A 20,211-nucleotide genomic window follows, 5' to 3' on the forward strand; every position below is an offset into this window, starting at 1 on the left:
AGGTCGGACGAGGAGGAGACGATCCACGCGGACGCGCTGCCCCAACTCTCCTTCCGCTGCACGGCACTGCGCGTCTAGTGGTAATGATCTGTGATCCATCTCCCATAGCATGTTCTTGGTTGTTCTGCGCGTAGGAAATTTTAATTTGCAGTCGACGCACCCTAGCATAGAACCCAACAGGTGAAGAATACCACCCGTAGGTGCGAAAGTCCCCTTCTACTCCCGAGCTCATTTGAGCTCCGGATGAACAGTGGATTCCAAAAAGAAAAGAAAAATGATTTTTTTGGGGGGTGCAAACTTAGACAAATGTTCTCAGTGCTTGCAATTTTTTATCCCGAAATCACATTCGTGGAATTCTTGGCAAAAAAAAACACAACACTCTAAAATGCTTTCGGAAATAGCATATTGGGAGCATCGAGTTTCTCTTTTTACCACGACTTCCAGAAATGCCATCTTATGATAAATTTTTGTAAGCACGGAAAACATATGTCAAAGTTTGCACCAAAAAATTCAGATTATTTTTGAATTTTTTTACTGTTTTTCGATTTTACTGTTTATTAGAGAGCACTTGAGCTCGGGAGTACATGTATTTTCTAAAGAGACGATGATCCATTGGTTATTGGTGCCGAAGAATGGCACAGGAAGCTGGAGGAGGCTGCATGCTGGCAGCCGGGCTCGGGCCGCAGTGGAGTGGGTAGGAGTCTAGGAGAGGGCAGTTCGGTTGAGCAAGAGACATCGTTGGACCTCGTTCAGATCCGGATTACAGGACTCTAGTCAAGCGCGCACGCAAGGGCTCCGGACAAAATTTGAAATAACAACACCGCACATCAGCTAAAATAAAATCTTCATATCACCTCTTTCAAATAGCTAGCACGCTAAATATTGTTTGTTGTTAGTAGAAACAAGCTATCCAATCTCACTTGTCACGAAAATAAACAATATGAAAACAGCTCTAACTCTCCAAATAGAAACCCTTCCCTGGCCTAAGACTTCAGCACCTATCACTCTTCTACTCTATCAACAGAGCATCCGGGAACGCTTCCTCGACTTCACTCAGCCTGCTATCAACCGTGTCAGCCTCGAGGGCGTCGATCTCGTACCGCACTTCCTCCATATGCTCGTTTATGCTAGTCACTGCCTCTTGAATGCCCTGTATTGCCTCCTTCAGAGCGGCGTCGTACTCTGCATCCGCCTCTGCGTCCTCAGTGCCTGAAGCCTCAGTTATCTCCTTGAGGTTCGCACACACATGCTGGGATGTGCTGCTTGACCTGCAGTGCTCATGGTTTACCAGGCGTTCCGAAGGACGGCCAGCCTTCTTCAACACCTGAATCCTAGCTGTCTGATCCAACCAACCAGAAATATAATGAACAAGCTGACAAGTGACTGGGGGAAATTTTGACTAAAAAAGTGCAGCAAAAACAGTATACAAGATGATGATAACAACAGAGGTTGCATTTGTCGCAAAACATAGTATAAATTTAAATCCAGGTAATGCCGATGGAGAAGAATGTGTTAAAGCACTAACATCAGTAAAGTAGGCGAAGTACTACCGCAGTACGAGATCGGAATGGTTATTATGCTATTAGAGCAGATACTATCATGCGCAAACCAACTTATCCCTGTGAGACAACTGAATGGATGCATAGATGGATGTTGCGGTTCAAACAATGATTGCAAATGAAAATTGACAAGTCTTTTCGGTTTGAGGTGCTAATTCAATTTTCCCTAATCAAAAAGGTAAAAGAAGGACCTGCATATGGTGTTCGTTGACTTGGATAATATACTGCGGAATGCCATATGGTGGGCCTTGGAGAAACACAAAGACCCAACAAAGTACATTATCCTCATCAAGGACATGTACAATAATGTTGTGACAAGTGTTCGAACGAGTGATGGCGACACCGATGCCTTTCTGATTAAAATAGGACTGCTCCAAGGGTCAGCTCCCTTATCTTTTTGCGTTGGTGATGATGGATAAGCTCACAAGGGATATACAAGGAGATATCGCATGGTGTATGCTCTTTGCGGACGATGTGGTGCCAGCCAACGATAGCCGGACAGGGGTTAATAGAAAGTTTTGTGGAGACAGACTTTAGAATTGAAAGGTACATGAGGTACAGTTTCAGTACTACAGGCACGAGGAGGTGAACCTTGATGAGCAGGTGGTACCTCAGAAGGACACCTTTAGATATTTGGGATCAAATTTGTAGAAGGATGGTGGTATCGATGAAGATGTAAGCCCTCGAATCAAAGATGGCTGGCTGAAGTGGCGCCAAGCTTCTGGCTTCTTCTGTGAGACTGTGACAAGAGAGTGCCACTAAGGCCCCGTTCGGAAGTTCTCTAGCTTCCCAAAGAGGCCAGCTTCTCTGGTAGCCAGCCCAAGCCAGCTTCGCATGGGAGCGGCCAAGCGTTCGGCAGCATGGGCCAGCGAGGAGAGGCAAGGGCTAGTCTGACACTGGGGTCGTGAGGTTGCTAGTTCGCTCGGGAGTGTTTTTTTCTAATCGAAACGTAACGCAACTCACTTCAGGATGGCATTCTCGTGTAAATTCATTCAACTCCTCCTTCGTAGTTTGGAGGAGTTACGCTTTCGCTGCTCCACGGAATTGCACTGCAGGAAGGTTGGGCTTCCTGAAGTTGGCTTCGTGGAGATGGGCCGTTCGGCATCGCTCCACGCGCGGAGCTGGTGAAGCGCAGAGATGGAGAACTTCCGAACAGGGCCTAAAGGTAAAAGGTGGGTTCTATGGATTCAACTTACAATATTGTATGGCGCTGAATGGTGGCCAACTAAAAGACGACATTTCCAACAATTAGGTGTAGCAAAGATGCGCATGTCGAGATGGATATGTGGTCACACAAGAAAGGATCGGGTCCGGAATAATGATATACTCCCTCCATCCCGAATTAGTTGACTTAGATTTGTCTAGATGCGGATGTATCTAGACACATCTTAGTGTTGGATACATCCATATCTAGACAAATCTAAGACGACTAATTTGGGACAGAGGTAATACATGATAGAGTTGGGGTAACACCAATTGAAGAGAAGCTTGTCCAACATTATCTAAGATGGTTCGGGCATATACAACGCAGGCCTCCAAAAGCGCCAGAGCATAGCGGACGGTCAAAACGTGCTGATAATGTCAAGAGAGGTCGGGGTAGACCAAAGTTGACATGGGAGGAGTCCGTAAAGAGAGATCTGAAGGACTGGAATATCACCAAAGAACTAGCCATGGACGGGTGCGTGGAATTAGCTATCCACATGCCAGAACCATGACTGGGTTTCGAGATCTTATGGGTTTCAACTCTAGCCTACCCAACTTGTTTTGGACTCTAAGGCTTTGTTGTTGTTGTTGAAACGGTAAACTTGACATGTAGTAAAACGATTAGAATGACAGCACAGAAGAGACAACTTTAATTTCTCATCTGTCCAGTTGCATCTCCATAATAAACTTCGTCAGGTCAGAACAAAATAATGTCACCATAATCACATAAAACATAAATTTGGTATACTGGTGTTTTTATACAGCTTTTTATAAACATCGAATTATATTGGAGTCCATACAGCAATACAGGAGTTATTGAAAGCATACCAGCTGCAATTTATCTCTCTCACATGCTTGCACATCCTTCAATAAGTTGGCAAGATCTCCACGACAAAAATTAGGCTTTGAGAGGAGGGACACCATTTCAAGAATCTGTAGTGAGCAATATTAGATATCTCACCTTTTATGATAAAAATGTATGAGTAAAGCATTTAACCTGTGTTGAGCAATCATTAAATTCGGCTGTAACATTCCCACATAGTTGTTGATAAGCACATTCACCTCCATTAGCAATATATTCAGAAAACCCGCTGCAAAACTTTCATAGTTTGAGTGATCATTAAATAGGAAGGTAGTTTTCATGCAATAATCTTCAGATATAATATTTACAACGCACTATCCAAAGCTAAGCTAAGCATGCACAGCTAGCACAGGTGTATTTTACAGCCAGAGCAACAACCACAGTTCTAAACCATACACGGTTATACACCAGCATCTTGCAAAACAATTAGAATTTCTAATTGCCCAGCATACGCCAACAATGGTTTATAGAATAGTCGTCAGCAGTGTGCATTGGCAGACAGAACTCCACTATTGATGTTAAGATACTACTATCAGGACATATGGAGATTATCTTTTCGTTTTCTTGCTTAAGTCCAAATAGAGAGATATTTTCTTTTGTAGCATTACTGTATGATCACAAAAATGAGGCCTAATCTAGATTTCCAACAGAAGAGAGCCTACTGCAAACAGAGTGATGGGCATGGTTATTGCAAAACCAGTAAAAAAAATAGCTACAGAAAGTTTCTCGGATTTACATCACACAACATTTTCCAACTGTCCCTCCCACTCCCACTTGTAGGATGGGCCGTAGACGATGGGAACAGTGCAGAACGCATAAATACAACTATACAACACTGGTGGCAGAGTCATTTAACTGTTCAAGAGAGCATCAGATGTGATCTTGAAAAGAAAATAAAGAATTGCATAAAACTCTTCCAACACCTAAACTATATTCGCTTATTTTCTTTCTTGATTGATGGAGAAATGCAACGACCTGGGCCAGGCCCATCTGTGTGTTACTGGACCCTTGTGGCCCAGCCCGTGTGGCGTGTGTGGGAATAGGCATATAAGCCTGCAGGTGGCGTGTGTGTGAGGCATCGGATTGTAATCACAATTATTGTTCTGAATTCAAGCTTTCCTCCCTGCTTCCTTCCCCTTCTCCAAGTCTTCTCTCTCAGATATTTTCCTTGGTTCGAGATCCACATCCCGGCGTGACGCAGGGAGGTGCTACGGAACGTAGCATTTGGTACTCAGAGCTGTGTATCGATCCGCTTCCTCTGATCTGAAATTTTTCCTCCAGAGCTCACGATCAATCCTTCGATCCGCTTGTAATTCCTGGCAAAAGGTGCAGATCCCCTCGGGTGATCTCGCGCAAAACACCTCCGGTGTACCTGCGCTGGGTTGAGTAGATCCAGGACCTTTCCGACGGCGCGTTCGACCAAGCCCAATCTCTCGTCGCGCATGGCCGCCGCGGAGCTCACCATCGCCGAGCTGCAACAGCTCGTCCAGGCGACGATCGTGCAGAGCAAGGCGGTGTCGGAGGCGGGCGCGAAGACGGCGGGACGTCTGGATGGGCTGCAGGAGTCCCTCAACAAGTACGTTTCCTCCTCGGCCAAGGCTTTCGATGCGCTGGCCACGACGACCACGAGCTCGCTGGCCCGCACCGAGTCGACGCTGGGGCGGGTGCTCGTCGCGCACAATTCCCTCGACGCGGCTGTGGCTGAGATGCGGAAGTCGCTGGACGGGATCGTACGCCGCGTCGACAATTTGGAGCAGCCGACAGACACGACAACAACTCAAGGCCTGCGGACAGAGCCGCCACAAACAGAGCGACAGGGTTCTGATCAGCACCATTCAGGACAGGACACTCGAGGTCTGCGCGTGTCATTCCAGCAGAAGAATCGCGGTGAGCAGTCCAAATCGCACGCTCCTTTCTCTGACGAGTTATCTGATGACAATGAGGATTATGAACGATCACCGCAGTCGCAGTTTCACTCTGCCCATGGGAAATTCTCCGCAAGCATTCCTCGCTCTGATTTCCCCAGATTTGAGGGAGATAACCCCAAGTGGTGGAAAAAACAGTGTGAAAAATACCTTCGGATGTACAATGTTCAATCAGAATTATGGGTCGATTTCGCTACTATGCACTTTGCAGGAAATGCAGCCCTCTGGTTGCAGATGTATGAGGCAATGCACACTATTGATAGCTGGGCCGCTCTGTGTGTGGCCGTGTTCGCGAAATTCAACAGAAACAAGTATTCTCGAGCAATTGATGTGTTCTTCTCTCTCAAGCAAACTGAGTCTGTCGATGATTATGCTCATGTGTTTGAAGAGCACATGCACAAGATGCTTGTGTATAACCACTCCTACGATGAAACCTTTTTCATCAACAGGTTCATTGAGGGCCTGAAACCTGCTATTCGTGCGCCGATCAAGCTGCAACAACCTAACTCAGTGGATCTAGCTTACTCCTTGGCACAGACACAAGAGGCATTGTTGGCTGAAGATACTTCCAAATATAGCAAAAGATGGGAAAACAGAGCCAACGCCAAAAATTATGTGCATCAGGGCATTATGGGAACAGCACCAGCACAAGATAAACCCCCTGAGACACATCAAAGAGCTCCAGATCGAGTGGATAACCTCAGGGCACAACGCCGAGCGCGTGGAGAATGTTTCAAGTGCGGCGAGAAATATGGTCCAGGACACAAGTGTCCCACAACAGTCCAACTTCATGTTCTGGAAGAACTGATTGAGGCTCTACAGATGTCTGAAATTTCGGACAGTCAATCTGAAACCGAGCAGCCAGCTGAACAGCCTGCGGTCGATAAAGGAACAGCAGAAGAAGCATTCATGAAACTGTCAGTCCATGCAGCCCAGGGCACTGCTTCAAAGGATAGTATCCGATTACAGGGCATGGTTGGTAAGAGACAGTTGCTGATCTTAGTTGACTCAGGTAGTTCCACAAATTTCATCAGTGCAGAGTTAGTGAAGCACCTACAGTGCCCAGTGGAAGATATACCAGCGGCTAAAGTAACTGTGGCTAATGGAGGACTGTTACATTGTAACAAACAGGTTCCTAACTTGCAATGGTTTTGTCAAGGAAACACCTTCAACACATCTCTGAAAGTGCTACCCCTGGGCACTTATGACATCATTTTGGGCATGCAGTGGCTAGAAACTATGAGCCCTATGTGGGTGGACTGGAGAAAGAAGGTCATGAGATTCAAATATCAAGGAGTCAGGATCACTCTCAGAAGAATAAGAGAGAAAGTCATTTCCTGCACAGGCATAACTGGCAAGCATTTGCAAGGGTTACTTAACACTGGTGCAGTGGACCAAGTGATTCAACTAAATCATATTGTGGAAGCCCCTGATACTGATCAAGTCATCCCTCCTGCAGTGCAAGAAATTTTGGCCAAGCACAAACAAACAAGTCTTCACAGAACCTGACAAACTCCCTCCTCACAGGTCATTTGATCACCAAATCCCTCTTCTACCTGGAGCTAAACCTATCAATGTCAAACCATACAGATACAATCCAATGCAGAAGACTGAAATTGAAGAACAAGTAACTCAGATGTTACAGCAAGGAGTCATCCAGGAAAGCACTAGTCCTTTTGCTTCACCAGTGTTGCTGGTCAGAAAGAAAGATGGAACTTGGCGTTTTTGTGTGGATTACAGAATGTTAAACTCTGTCACAGTGCCCCATAAATATCCAATGCTAGTAGTGGATGAGTTACTTGATGAGTTGGCTGGGGCTACATTTTTCACTAAGCTGGATCTTCGATCAGGATATCATCAAATACGAGTGGTTGAAGGAGAGGAACATAAAACAGCTTTTAAAACTCATCATGGCCTATATGAGTTTAAGGTCATGCCCTTTGGTTTAATCAATGCTCCTGCAACTTTCCAAGCGGCTATGAATGCCCTGTTTGCCCATTTGCTGAGACACTGTGTGCTTATCTTCATGGATGACATCTTAGTCTACAGTCCAGATTTGAAAACACATTTGGAGCACCTCAATCAAGTTTTCACTATACTTCAAGAAAACCAGCTCTTTCTGAAACTTAGCAAATGTTCTTTTGCTCAAACAGAGCTGGAATACTTGGGACATATTATTAGTGGCAAAGGAGTGCAAACTGATCCCACTAAAATCAAAGCTGTGCAGCAATGGCCCAGGCCTACCTGTGTTAGAGATATCAGAGGATTTCTGGGTCTCACAGGGTACTACAGAAAATTCATCAGAAATTATGGAATTATCAGTAGGAGCTTATCTGATTTACTGAAGAAAGATACTGTGTTTTCTTGGACACCAACCAATGAAGCTGCTTTCCAACATCTTAAGACAGCATTGGCTCAAGCACCAGTTTTGGCACTCCCAGATTTCAAGAAGCATTTTACAATTGAAACTGATGCTAGTAATCAAGGCATTGGGGTTGTTCTGGTGCAAGAAGGTCATCCACTTGCTTACCTTAGCAAAGCCCTGGGACCCAAGGCCCAAGCCCTGTCCACATATGAAAAAGAGTGCTTGGCTGTGCTCCTTGCTGTGGAAAAATGGAAATTTTATCTGCAGCATGCTCCTTTCACCATTTCCACAGATCATCAAAGTTTGACACATCTCCAAGAACAAAAACTCAGTGGTACCATGCAACAGAAAGCATTTCTTAAACTGCTAGGTCTGCAATACAACATCATCTACAGGAAAGGCATGGATAATGCAGCTGCAGATGCCTTGTCCAGATCTCCTGCCCCAATGGAGTTGTCTGCTATCTCCTTTTGCACACCCAAATGGTTAGCTGTTGTGACAGAAGGATACCAGCAGTATGAGGCAGATAGGGAATTACTGCAAGAACTGGCCCTGACTGGTTCTAATGACAAAGGTTACACTCTACATCAAGGAGTGATTCGATACAAAGACAGGATTTGGTTGGGCCACAACAAAGAAGCTCACCAGGCTATTATGCTTTCTTTGCATGACAATGGAGTTGGAGGTCATTCTGGATTCCAGGGCACGTATCAACGCATCAAGGGACTGTTTGCCTGGCCAGCAATGAAACAGGACGTCCAAATCTATGTACAAGCATGTGTGGTGTGCAAACAAGCAAAGTCTGAGCATATTAAGAAACCAGGATTATTAAGTCCATTGCCCATTCCTAAAGAAGCCTGGAATATGGTCAGCATGGATTTTATTGGAGGTCTCCCCAAGAGCAAAAACTTTGACACAATCCTGGTGGTCATTGACAAGTTCAGCAAATATGGGCACTTCATTCCCTTGTGTCATCCCTTTACTGCTCTACAAGTGGCACAAATATATGTGGATAACATCTATAAACTTCATGGTCTTCCCCAGGTACTGATTACTGACAAAGATCCTATATTTACCAGCAACATTTGGCAAGAATTGTGCAAACTCACTGACACCAAGATGAATATGAGTACTGCTAATCATCCCCAGACTGATGGTCAAACGAAGAAACTGAATCAAAGCTTAGAAACCTTTCTCAGATGCTTGGTACACTCAACCCCCAAAAAGTGGGCCTATTGGTTATCTCAGGCTGAGTACTGGTACAACACAAACTACCATTCTGCACTTGGAACAACCCCATTTCAAGTACTGTATGGGTATCAACCTCGACACTTGGGCATTGCCAATCTTCAGAGTACTCTGTCCTCGGATCTGTCTGGATGGTTGGCTGAAAGGAACCAGATGCAAGGATTGATCCGAGAACACCTGTTGCGAGCTCAACACAGGATGGTGACTGGGCATTTCTGAAGCTGCAGCCTTACGTGCAACAAACGGTTGTCAAACGATCCAACCACAAGTTGGGTTTCAAGTATTTTGGTCCGTACCAGATCACTGAACGTATCGGCGAGGTTGCATATCGTTTGGCCCTGCCAGAGACTAGCAAGATTCACCCTGTGGTGCATGTTTCTCTGCTCAAACCGGCAGACCCGCCAACTCCTACTTCAGACACTGTGGATTCACTATTTCTGTTGGGGGATAAACTGTCCAAACCGGCTCAACTTCTTCAAACAAGACTGGTTCGTGTGGGTGGACACACACGCACGCAATGGAAGATTGCATGGAGTGGACTTCCAATTGCAATGGCGACTTGGGAATGGTCTTCAGCTGTGACTGCAACGACAACGGCATGATGATGAACAGTCGAGGACGAGCTGTTCCTTAAGAGGAGGGGAGTGCAACGACCTGGGCCAGGCCCATCTGTGTGTTACTGGACCCTTGTGGCCCAGCCCGTGTGGCGTGTGTGGGAATAGGCATATAAGCCTGCAGGTGGCGTGTGTGTGAGGCATGGAATTGTAATCACAACTATTGTTTCTTATTCAAGCTTTCCTCCCTGCTCCTTCCCCTTCTCCAAGTCCTCTCTCTCTGAGATATTTTCCTTGGTTCGAGATCCACATCCCGGCGTGACGCAGGGAGGTGCTACGGGAACGTAGCAAGAAAATTCTCGCGTAAATCTAACATATAACTTGCCCACAATAACCCTTGCATTCGTGTGTGTGTTTCCCCTCGACGCCAGGTTTGATCCGTCCCCAACCACCCCAGCGCCGAGGAAGACGCTCTCTATGCCATGGACCGCTACCCCGGCCAGGCCCGCGCTCCTGCTTCGGGGTGCTCGAGTGCAGGCTAGGGTTAAGGGGGGCGAGGGAGGGTGCGGGCAGGGCAGCAGCGGTACCTTCGGAGCTTGGAGTAAGCCTCGGCGCGGCGCTGCTGCACCGCGAGGAACCCACGGAGCAGATCGGCCACCCTGGCAGCGCTCTGCCCGGCGCTGCTGGCCGCCGCGTCCATGACGTCCCCGGCGGTCGATTTCACTTCCGCCATCTGGTCGCCGTTTCTTTTGCCTCCGGTCTTTTGCGCTACTTTCCTGATTTTTTTTATGGAACTTCTTTCCTGATTCAAGTGAAGTTTTCTTCTCTCCACTCTTTACTTTATTTCCCCCTACCACTTATCAAATCACGCTGGTTTTTATTTTTTTTATTTTTATGTTTTATACGAAAATGAATGTTTTCTACTCCAACGCTCTTATATTATGAGAGGAGGAAGTAAATATTATAAATAAAAAGACACCAGCCAGGACTCAAAAGTGGGCAGGCTGACAAAAAAATTGTTTATCTCCTGAGATTTCCATTTGTGAATACACAAAGCCAACTTATTATGAAATAAGATGCAAAACAGCGGGATCAAAATATCTTATAAACAGAGTATTCGCTCCATCTGGATATATAAAACTTGATTCACATTTTAAAATTTACTTTGATCGTCAACAAGATCAAAATTACCATACAAAATTATATTACTAGAAACTCCTTTGAAATACGACGTCAACATACATTTGTGGCATGCATCTCATATAGCATGATTTTGTTAATGCTCAAAATAAACCTCAAAATAAAAGCAGATATATGCGCTATGTATTCCAAAGCTTTCTTTTCCTCATCCTCCTCCAGCCACTAGATACGGCGGCCTATCTAACGTAGCTCCCCGTCGAAACCAAGGCCCCCCTACCCCTCTGTTTGTCGCTCCGACGATGGGAGAGGGTGGAGACCCCACGGCTTCGGTCTAGTAGAGGCGGAGTTAGGAGTAAAGGAAGGGGTATGTCTCCGATTAGTGGTGGCAAGACGATGGCGTCGTCGTCGTCATGGAATAAAGTCCCCTGCCCCGTCCTCATTTTGACGGTGCTTCTTCGCCTCGTTGAGAGGGGTGTGGAAGATTATGTGTCCCTAAATCTGGTTATTTCTCTCATGTAGGTTTGTCTCGGTCGCGCTATCCGTGGCTATACGTCCTGTATTCAGGTTCAAGTTTCGATTGATGATGTTTGGCCAGTCTCAGGCTTGTCGGGGAACGTGCGAGATTTGTGTTCCCCTACCCCATATGGCCGGACTTAGGATGTTGTACAGGCCATCTCCGACGTTTTCTTCTCCAGGACGGAATCTGCTAAGTGGGTCGCTTTCGACGATGAGGTCTACATCAATGAGTTCCTAGCAGTTGGTTCTACAAGCTCATGGATTTCGACAAATTTGTTTCGCCAAAATGGAAGCCCAAAAGTGGCAACGCGCTTTGCTCACAACGCATCGTTGATGGATGCATGAGAAATAAGACTTCGACACCCCCAAAAACTTATGTACTTTTTTGTAATGGTGTTTTTTAAAGTGTATGTGCTACTTAATATATGGATCCTAAGAATGCGCTGACGTTCCCTTAACGAGGCCACCCAAGCGCGAACGCTCGAGAATTGCCATGACAAAATAGATATATTTGTCATGTTATAAAGAAAAAAAATACCATACCGGCAGAAAGATTGTCAAGAATTTGTCATACCATGGCATAGTAATTGTCTGCGTTTTTGGGACTTGTCATGATGCTTCTTGAAGAATTGCCGACTTAAAAAGGAAAATGTTAACTTGGTTCAGATTCGTCATGCTGGCAAAAGAAAAATTGTCGTGCTACATCCGAGGGAACCGGTGAAAATTGTCATACTGTGGAAACAGAATTTGGCACCAAGATGTCTTCGCTCAAATTGTCGTCCTGAGTGAATCGTTTAGCGTCGTCAGCTGTAGTTCGCTCAGATGGGTGCATATGAGCGAATAAAGATTGCCACGTATCTTGGTTTGAGATTCATGCACAGGCATACAACGTGTTCGCTCAAAAGAAACTTGGCCTTTTAACAGATAAAAAAGTTGAGCCTCAAAATATGAATTAGGGAAGTACATGAAATGGCTAACAAAGATCGATCCACTGGAAAGTGGGGGAGGGGGCACAGGGAGTACACATTTGCAGAAATTGTTCCTTTAGGAGAGAGAGGGGGAAGAAGAGAGATACACATGTTAGATGGAACTTCACAAAGAAAGTGAAAGCTTAAGGTTTGAGCAAATATTTAAAATCATCCAAAATGTGAAGGAAGGATTCCTATGGGAATTCCATTCCTATGAAATTCCTGTAAAATTTCTTTGTTCCAAACAGGGCCTAAAAGCAGGATAAGAATTTTTATCATAAACGACTGCTCTCATTGTCCAGCCGATGCCAACATTATAGCTCCGGACAAGCTTTCAAAATTTTGAGTATTATTTCATTATTTTTATTTGTACTCTGTATCAAAATACTTCCTCTATAGTGATCTAAACGCTCTTATTATATTTGTTTACGGAGGGAGTATAAGGCATTTTGCAGTTCATGAACAATAAAAACATCTTATATTTTGATACTATAGATTGTATAAATATTTGCTGGTCGTTTATTACTATTTATTTGAAATTATGCTTTGACGGCCCCATCTCTAGATAGTACTGAGTAATAATTTACTATTCTCTCCGTTCCAAAATGTAAGTTTTTGTACAGATTTCACTATGGATCACGTACGTATGAATATATATGCATTTTAGAGTTTAGATAGATTCATTGCTACTTATATAGTTCATAGTGGAATCTCTTCAAAGACAGAGACATGTATTTGAGGGAGTAATTCGCAGCCATATCAGAGTTTATAAATTCTTTATATTACTCGTTAGCACCATCCATCTCTGAGCGACTACACTACGTTGATCTACATGAGGAAATTTTATCATATCCCCTCCGGTATAGGATAAGACTGAACGACTACGTTGATTTGATTTTTCTTTTTTCTTGGCCTGCATACAGATGTAGCATCTGAACTTACAAACGAACTCACATCGCAATCACGAGTGGCATACACGTGAGGGGCTTCATACAATCATACTCCACGTGAAACAGGTCGATCCCAGGATCGAACCTGTTGTGGGCTGGTTGGCCAGCCCCAGAACCAACAAGGCGTTCCCGAATACAATGTTAAGTTGCAAACCCTGATAGAATTGACAACAAATGATATATACATATGTCGTGTGATCGAAAGATAATGACGTGTCACAGCTTACAAAAACTTGTTGGATAAAGACTTTAGGCCAGATAACTGATAACACGCAGCTTAGTAAATTATGATCTATTACATCAGGGATACTTTATATCAGAAAAATTGCTATGTGCTCTTATAGGTAAGAATACTCAAAATAGAACATCAAACGAAATTTGCATATTTGTGAGGAGCACTAGGATAAGTGCCAGATAATAGAACATGTACCCATGTTACTTCTAATTATCATGCACCTATTCTATTCATTAATCCACCACAATGTTTAAACTGGTTCAATTACCGCTCCTAGTTCTATTCTAGTTTTCCAATTAAACATACTGGTAACGCGCACATAAGAGTGTGCTACAGTCTGCTCCTAGTTCTATTCTACTACTAAACCAAAAGAAAAACATCACACGCAAAAACAAATGAAGAACATAAGAGTGTGCTAATCAGGTTGTAAAGCAACTTAGTAGCCATTCACCTCATCTTGAACTGTATCTTTTCTTCCCTCCTCTTCCTTTTGCTGCAGTCCTCCTCCACATCAAAGATATGAGCACTTGTCTTCCTGTGAGGGTTCAATCAAGCCAGCCCCTCCCACCCTTCCAACAGCCCTACCTCTTCGATGAGGACATCCCTCCCCCTACTTCGCCCTTTCCAACTACTAGCTTGCCCACAGGCAAAAAATTAGTCAACGGCCAAAGTCTAAATCGCTGCTAAAAGGTCTTCTGTTTAGTATTTACGCCTATGACCTCAGACCAACACAACTAAAATTGGACTGCCCGACAAGATAGACAAAAAAACGCATTTGAGAATGCAATAGCCTCTTTTCTAAAATCAGCACATTGATATTTTCCTAGATCTGCCAGAGATTCTCCTTAACCAACTTTATCTCACGATAATGATAAACTTGGCCAAAATAAACAAATGCCTACTTTGTAAACAAAGCAATATTCAACTTTTTGTTCAGAAATAAATCCACACAACATTTCTGGTCAGAAACATATCAGCATGACAAGAAAAGTAGGGAATGGCATTTTTTTTAATAACACAAATTGGGTTTCAACAAATGCCAAAAATAATGACTGAAAATTCTTGTATAAAATGCAGTAAAAATTCCACGGTGCTTTAAATCGATAGAAAGTCTTTTACAATAGGGTCACAAGACAATAGTAACTTTTCGAAAATTTAAATAATTGTACATAGATTTGTTCAATTTTGAAAACATAGGATTGAGGAAATCAAAGTTCTTATGAAAACTTTGACCGCTAGAGTAAGCAACTTGCGAGAAGCAGCCTAAAACAGCATGTTTATAAGTGCGGCGCAGGAACACGTAGAATCATCTGGCCACAAAAAAATAGTTATAAGCATCCTGCCAAATAGCAATATGGATAAAGATAAGTGATATAGTTCTTAAACAAAATTTGAATATGCAAAAAAAGAAAATGAACTGCTAAATAAATGCATAACTCATAGCTTGGGGTTTGCAATAATTAAAATAAGTGACAGCATTTTTTAATGTAAGCACTGAAACCTGCATACAAGCTACGTATAATGTGCATATGCATGTGAAACAATGTTTGTGAGATGACACAAATGATAAGGCCTGCCAAAAATTCTTTGCTTGCAAACTGAAACCCATTCAAACCTACCCAAGGATACTGCAAGGCCATAGCCTTCAATCTTTTAGCCAATTTCCACAGATCGAATAAGGCAAACAAAACATAAATCAAGCATCATTAAACTAAAACAGAGCCCATATATTCAACACCTTCACTTCTAGCCTCAACCTATTACTATTTAAGCATATTAGTTTTATTTCTCAAACCTCAACGTCGATCAATGTTAGCTTGGCTAGCTCTTATGCAACAAATGTAATACATGTGGAAGGACCATCACTAAAACTAAGAAGCAATTTGTCGGGAAGTACTGGTTCCTTACTTAACAGATGACCTACAATTTCAAAAAGCTAATAGAAGGCATTAACTTCATTTTGTAGTTCAGGTTGTCATATTGGACCGCAGTAAGGCAGCAAATTAGACAAATGCATTCAGGCACATCCTAGATCTCATCAGAATGCACATTAGAGAACTTAGAACTATCATATGCTTAGAGTATTTCAGCTTATGCTAAGAAAAAATGGTTTGAAGAAACAAAAAAAGATAGAATAAGTAAATAAAAAATGCAAGACTAATACCAGTGTAAAACTGTAAATGCAAAGCTAACTTCTTCACAGATAAGAAAAACAAGGAAAGTAATTTCTTGACGTAAATCAGATATCAGAAGTTCAGAACTATATGTAGCTTCTACAGTTAGGACACATCGACCGACCAAATCTTACCTAATGACCCATGTAATTTCTTCCTGGACCTCCCGGTGGACCACCATACCCGCCACCACCCCCATAGCCTCCCATATAACTGCCAGGCATTCCAGGTACACCGCCACCACCAAGAGCTCCAGAAGACCCTGAATTTGGCACCCCTGAACTATTAGGACCAACTCCAAGGATGTTATTCAGACCCAACCCTCCCCCTTGGGTGGCCAAGAAAGCTGTTAAAGCCTGGCCCAGTGCAGGATTCATCCCTGGACCACCAGGTACAGGCCCAGGCATTGAAGCCAGGCTCGCTGGAGATGCCATCCCATAACCAGCACCAACAGTGCCAGGCAGAGAATGGCTACCAGCACCATAGCCAGCAGCGCCCTTCCTCCCACTTGTAGTTGTGGCACCATATCCTCCTCCTTTGTTGGGTTTTGGCCCATCGATTGCCTTCTGGCAGTGCAGCATAACTCCCTCAAATGACTTGTGCGGCTCCTGGAGCGCCTTCTTGGCGCTCTCAAGGGTCCTGTAAACAAACAGAGCAAAACCCTTGGGCTTTCCGGTTGCCTTGTCGAGCCCAAGAGGACCCTCCTCAATTTCACCATACTTTGAAAAGAACTGCAGCAGTTTCTGTGGGTCGATATCTGCGCCAACATTGCTAACAAAAATCTTCCGCTGTGTGTACTCAGAAACTGGCGGTAGTATCAAGGCTGCTGGAGCCGGAGCTGGAGCTGTAGCCAACATAGGATTGTTGGCCGCACCGCCAGGTGGGACAGGGCCCAAAGAAGCAAGCTGGCAGGAGGTAGTGCGGTTGCCGATCTTCTTCTGGGGCTCCAGCAGGGCCGCGCGGGCGCCAGAAAGGCGGCTGAAGAGGATGAACCCGTAGCCCTTGCACTTGCCCGTGTTACGGTCTGAGACGAGCTTGAGATCCTCGATCTCACCATAAGGGCGGAAAGCCTCGGTGAGGATGTCCACGGTGGTGTCCCATCCGAGGCCGTGGACGAAGATCTTCCGCTGGGCTGGATCCGCGTCGGCCGCTCGGCGGACGGACTCGAGCACGTCGCCGTGGCGGACGGCGGCGTCGCGGAGCAGCTCGACGAGCTGCTCCTTGGGGAACACCTCCAGTAGCGCCTGGATCGAGGCGGGGTCGCTGTCGCCCTCCTCGGCCTGCTGCTGTTCTTCCTCCTCGACCTCCTCTTCCTCCTCCTCTTCCACCTCCTCCCACTCGTCCTCCTCGCCGCCCACCTCCTGCTTCACCGCCGCGCCCCCAGCGATGGACCCGCTCTCCTGGGCCACGGTTTGGGAGGAAGTGGGGTAGTACTCGGCTAGGGTTTCGGGCTGGGGGGGAGCAGCTGCCGGCTCGGCGATCTTTGCGGCAGCTGGAGCCTTAGCGGCGGGGGAGTTTGCTGCCAAGGTGGATTTCGGCTCGAGCTTCCGCTTCTTGCCCATGGCGACGGCGAGGTGGGGAGATTGGAGGCGAAGGCGAGCTAGGGTTCGACGGTTTGGGAAGGGATGGGGTCGGATATGGGATGGTTGGGTGACAAGGCGACGATTCGTACCGCCACGCGGTCGGGTGGCTAGTTCACGGCACCGTTATATCGGTGTTTTCCTTTTATTATTATTTTTTGAGAATCTTATATGGGTGTTTTCCTTTCCTTTATTATGGGCGACGATGGATAGGCTAAGCAATCCCTGTTGTCTCCTTGGCCTACAATTGTTAGAAGAACGCCCAGGGCAGAGCTGGCCAAACGGGCCGGCCCGCCATAAACAGGCCTGGCACGACTAATAGCCGGGCCGGGCCGGGCCGGCCCACGTGCTGCAGGCAACAGCCCAAGCACGGCATGGGAGTTAAGTGGGCCGGCCCATGGCACGTTTAGGCACGCCGGTATGTGTCGGTTTGATTTTTTTCTATGAAATACCGTCAAAAAGGGAAAAAGGCAAAAAATGTAAAAAAATATGGTGAAGTATTAAAAAGATTAAAAAACATATTAGAGCACTAGAAATGTACGCATGCACTACAAAATTATTAAACATATTAGAGTACTAGGTATTTATATAGGACATATATATTTATATATTTCAAAAAAAGATAAACGGGTCGTGTCGTGCCAGCCCGCGTGCCCAGCCTCCAGGGCCATGGTGTGCCTCGTGCCGTGCCGTTTAGCCCGGGCCGTGCCGTGCCTGGCCCGTTTAGCCCGGGCCGTGCCGTGCCGTTCCTGCGTGCTACCGGGCCGACCCAGTTAGCACGGCCTGTTTGACCAGCTGTAGCCCACGGCAAGGACCCTTCCTTTTTTAAAAAAGAGAGTATGTTCTTTATTTTATTTTATTTTATTGCAATTAGGGTGTTTTTCTTTTGCAACTACTCCCTTCGCACGGAATTACTCATCGCATAGATAGAGAGAAATGGATCTAGATTTAAAAATACGTCTAGATACATTCGTTTCTACGACAAATAATTTGGGACGGAGGGAGTCATAACCAGTCACAGCAGTACAAGGAACACTGGAAGTAAAAAACAATTACAACCAAGTCCATGGACCATCTAGCGACGGCTACAAGCACTGAAGCGAGTCGAAGATGTGTTGTTGTCTTCATCCCTCCGTCACTAGAGCCGGGCAAACCTTGTTGTGGTAGATAGTCGGGGAAGCATCGTGCTGACAACCCCACAGGACCAACGCGCCCGATCAATAACCATCGCCGATGAAAGAGAATCGTAGATCGGAAGGATCAAACTTGTAACCACACGGCCAAATACTAGATCCAAACAAATCCACCGAAGACCAGCACCGATTGAATCGTGTGCTATCCGACGGAGACATACCTCCACACGCCTTTCGGCGATGCTAAACACACTATTGGAACGAGATTAGCCATGGGAGACATTATTCATACTGAGAGACATCGTCGCCGCCACATGACCTCATTCAAGACGTCGGACCTAACAAGAACACGAGTGGGGATCCCTCCCGTATGTGATGGGGGAGTGAGGCCTATGACACCTCCGCGACCCAAAGTCCATCAAAAGCAGGGCAAACAAGGGACGGTGCTGACGAGGTGAGGGGGTAACCTAATCGTCCGCGAGTCGCCTCATGAGGAGGAGGAAACATGTTGTTGGCAAATAGAAAATGGTGTGTGTTATGCTGATTGTTTGTGAGATCCTTTAGAAGTAGGGTGCAACACAACATTGTTTTGAGAAAATATTGTTGGGTTTCGTAGTAATTTCAAAAAAATTCCTACGCACACGCAAGATCATGTGATGCATAGCAACGAGGGGAAGAGTATTGTCTACGTACCCTACGCAGACCGACTGCGGAAGCGATGACACGACGTAGAGGAAGTAGTCGTACGTCTTCACGATCCAACCGATCAAGCACCGAAACTACGGCACCTCCGAGTTCGAGCACACGTTCAGCTCGATGACGATCCCCGGACTCCGATCCAGCAAAGTGTCGGGGAAGAGTTCCGTCAGCACGACGGCGTGGTGACGATCTTGATGAACTACAGCAGCAGGGCTTCGCCTAAACTCCGCTACAGTATTATCGAGGAATATGGTGGCAGGGGGCACCGCACACGGCTAAGGAATCGATCACGTGGATCAACTTGTGTCAACTTGTGTGTTTAGAGGTGCCCCTGCCTCCGTATATAAAGGAGCCAAGGGGGGAGGGTGCGCCGGCCAAGAGGGAGAGGCGCAGGAGGAGTCCTACTCCTACCGGGAGTAGGACTCCCCCCCCCCCAATCCTATTCCAACTAGGATTCCCAAGGGGGAAAGAGGGAGAGGGGTGGCCGGCCACCTCTCCTAGTCCTAATAGGACTAGGGGAAGGGGGGAGGCGCGCAGCCCCCTTGGGCTGCCCCTTTCTCCTTTCCACTAAGGCCCATGATGGCCCATATGGCTCCCGGGGGGTTCCGGTAACCTCCCGGTAACCCGGTAAAATCCCGATTTCACCCGGAACACTTCCGATGTCCAAACATAGACTTCCAATATATCAATCTTTATGTCTCGACCATTTCGAGACTCCTCGTCATGTCCGTGATCACATCCGGGACTCCGAACAACCTTCGGTACATCAAAATGCATAAACTCATAATATAACTGTCATCGTAACCTTAAGCGTGCGGACCCTACGGGTTCGAGAACAATGTAGACATGACCGAGACACGTCTCTGGTCAATAACCAATAGCGGGACCTGGATGCCCATATTGGCTCCTACATATTCTACGAAGATCTTTATCGGTCAGACCGCATAACAACATACGTTGTTCCCTTTGTCATCGGTATGTTACTTGCCCGAGATTCGATCGTCGGTATCCAATACCTAGTTCAATCTCGTTACCGGCAAGTCTCTTTACTCGTTCCGTAATACATCATCTCACAACTAACATATTAGTTGTAATGCTTG

The 20,211-nt window shown here is 45.7% G+C and overlaps 2 protein-coding genes and 1 long non-coding RNA gene across 4 annotated transcripts; 1 reads left to right on the forward strand and 2 right to left on the reverse strand.

Annotated features, from left to right (window-relative positions):
• Positions 1 to 827: 827 nt before the first annotated feature.
• Positions 828 to 10,540, reverse strand: LOC123069630 (uncharacterized). Its single transcript, XM_044492537.1, has 4 exons — positions 10,304 to 10,540; positions 3,760 to 3,853; positions 3,591 to 3,695; positions 828 to 1,339 (listed from the first exon to the last, which is right to left on the reverse strand). Exons 1-4 carry the CDS (start codon positions 10,447 to 10,449, stop codon positions 1,010 to 1,012), a joined length of 675 nt encoding a protein of 224 aa, XP_044348472.1. The 5' UTR covers positions 10,450 to 10,540; the 3' UTR covers positions 828 to 1,009.
• On the forward strand, positions 4,606 to 10,739 carry LOC123069632 (uncharacterized). Its single transcript, XR_006432674.1, has 2 exons — positions 4,606 to 4,829; positions 10,048 to 10,739. It is a non-coding gene; the product is annotated as an uncharacterized lncRNA (long non-coding RNA).
• Positions 10,740 to 14,597: 3,858 nt separating this feature from the next.
• LOC123069633 (RNA-binding protein P) lies at positions 14,598 to 17,394 on the reverse strand. Of its 2 annotated transcripts, none has more exons than XM_044492539.1 (2): positions 15,834 to 17,394; positions 14,598 to 14,864 (listed from the first exon to the last, which is right to left on the reverse strand). In XM_044492539.1, exon 1 carries the CDS (start codon positions 17,259 to 17,261, stop codon positions 15,834 to 15,836), a length of 1,428 nt encoding a protein of 475 aa, XP_044348474.1. In that variant the 5' UTR covers positions 17,262 to 17,394; the 3' UTR covers positions 14,598 to 14,864. The 2 variants fall into 2 exon arrangements, with proteins under 2 accessions (XP_044348474.1, XP_044348473.1); XM_044492538.1 differs by having other exon boundaries at positions 14,598 to 14,835; positions 15,834 to 17,393.
• Positions 17,395 to 20,211: the final 2,817 nt, after the last annotated feature.

This window comes from Triticum aestivum, chromosome 3B (assembly GCF_018294505.1).
Source record: "Triticum aestivum cultivar Chinese Spring chromosome 3B, IWGSC CS RefSeq v2.1, whole genome shotgun sequence".
NCBI lineage: Eukaryota > Viridiplantae > Streptophyta > Magnoliopsida > Poales > Poaceae > Triticum > Triticum aestivum.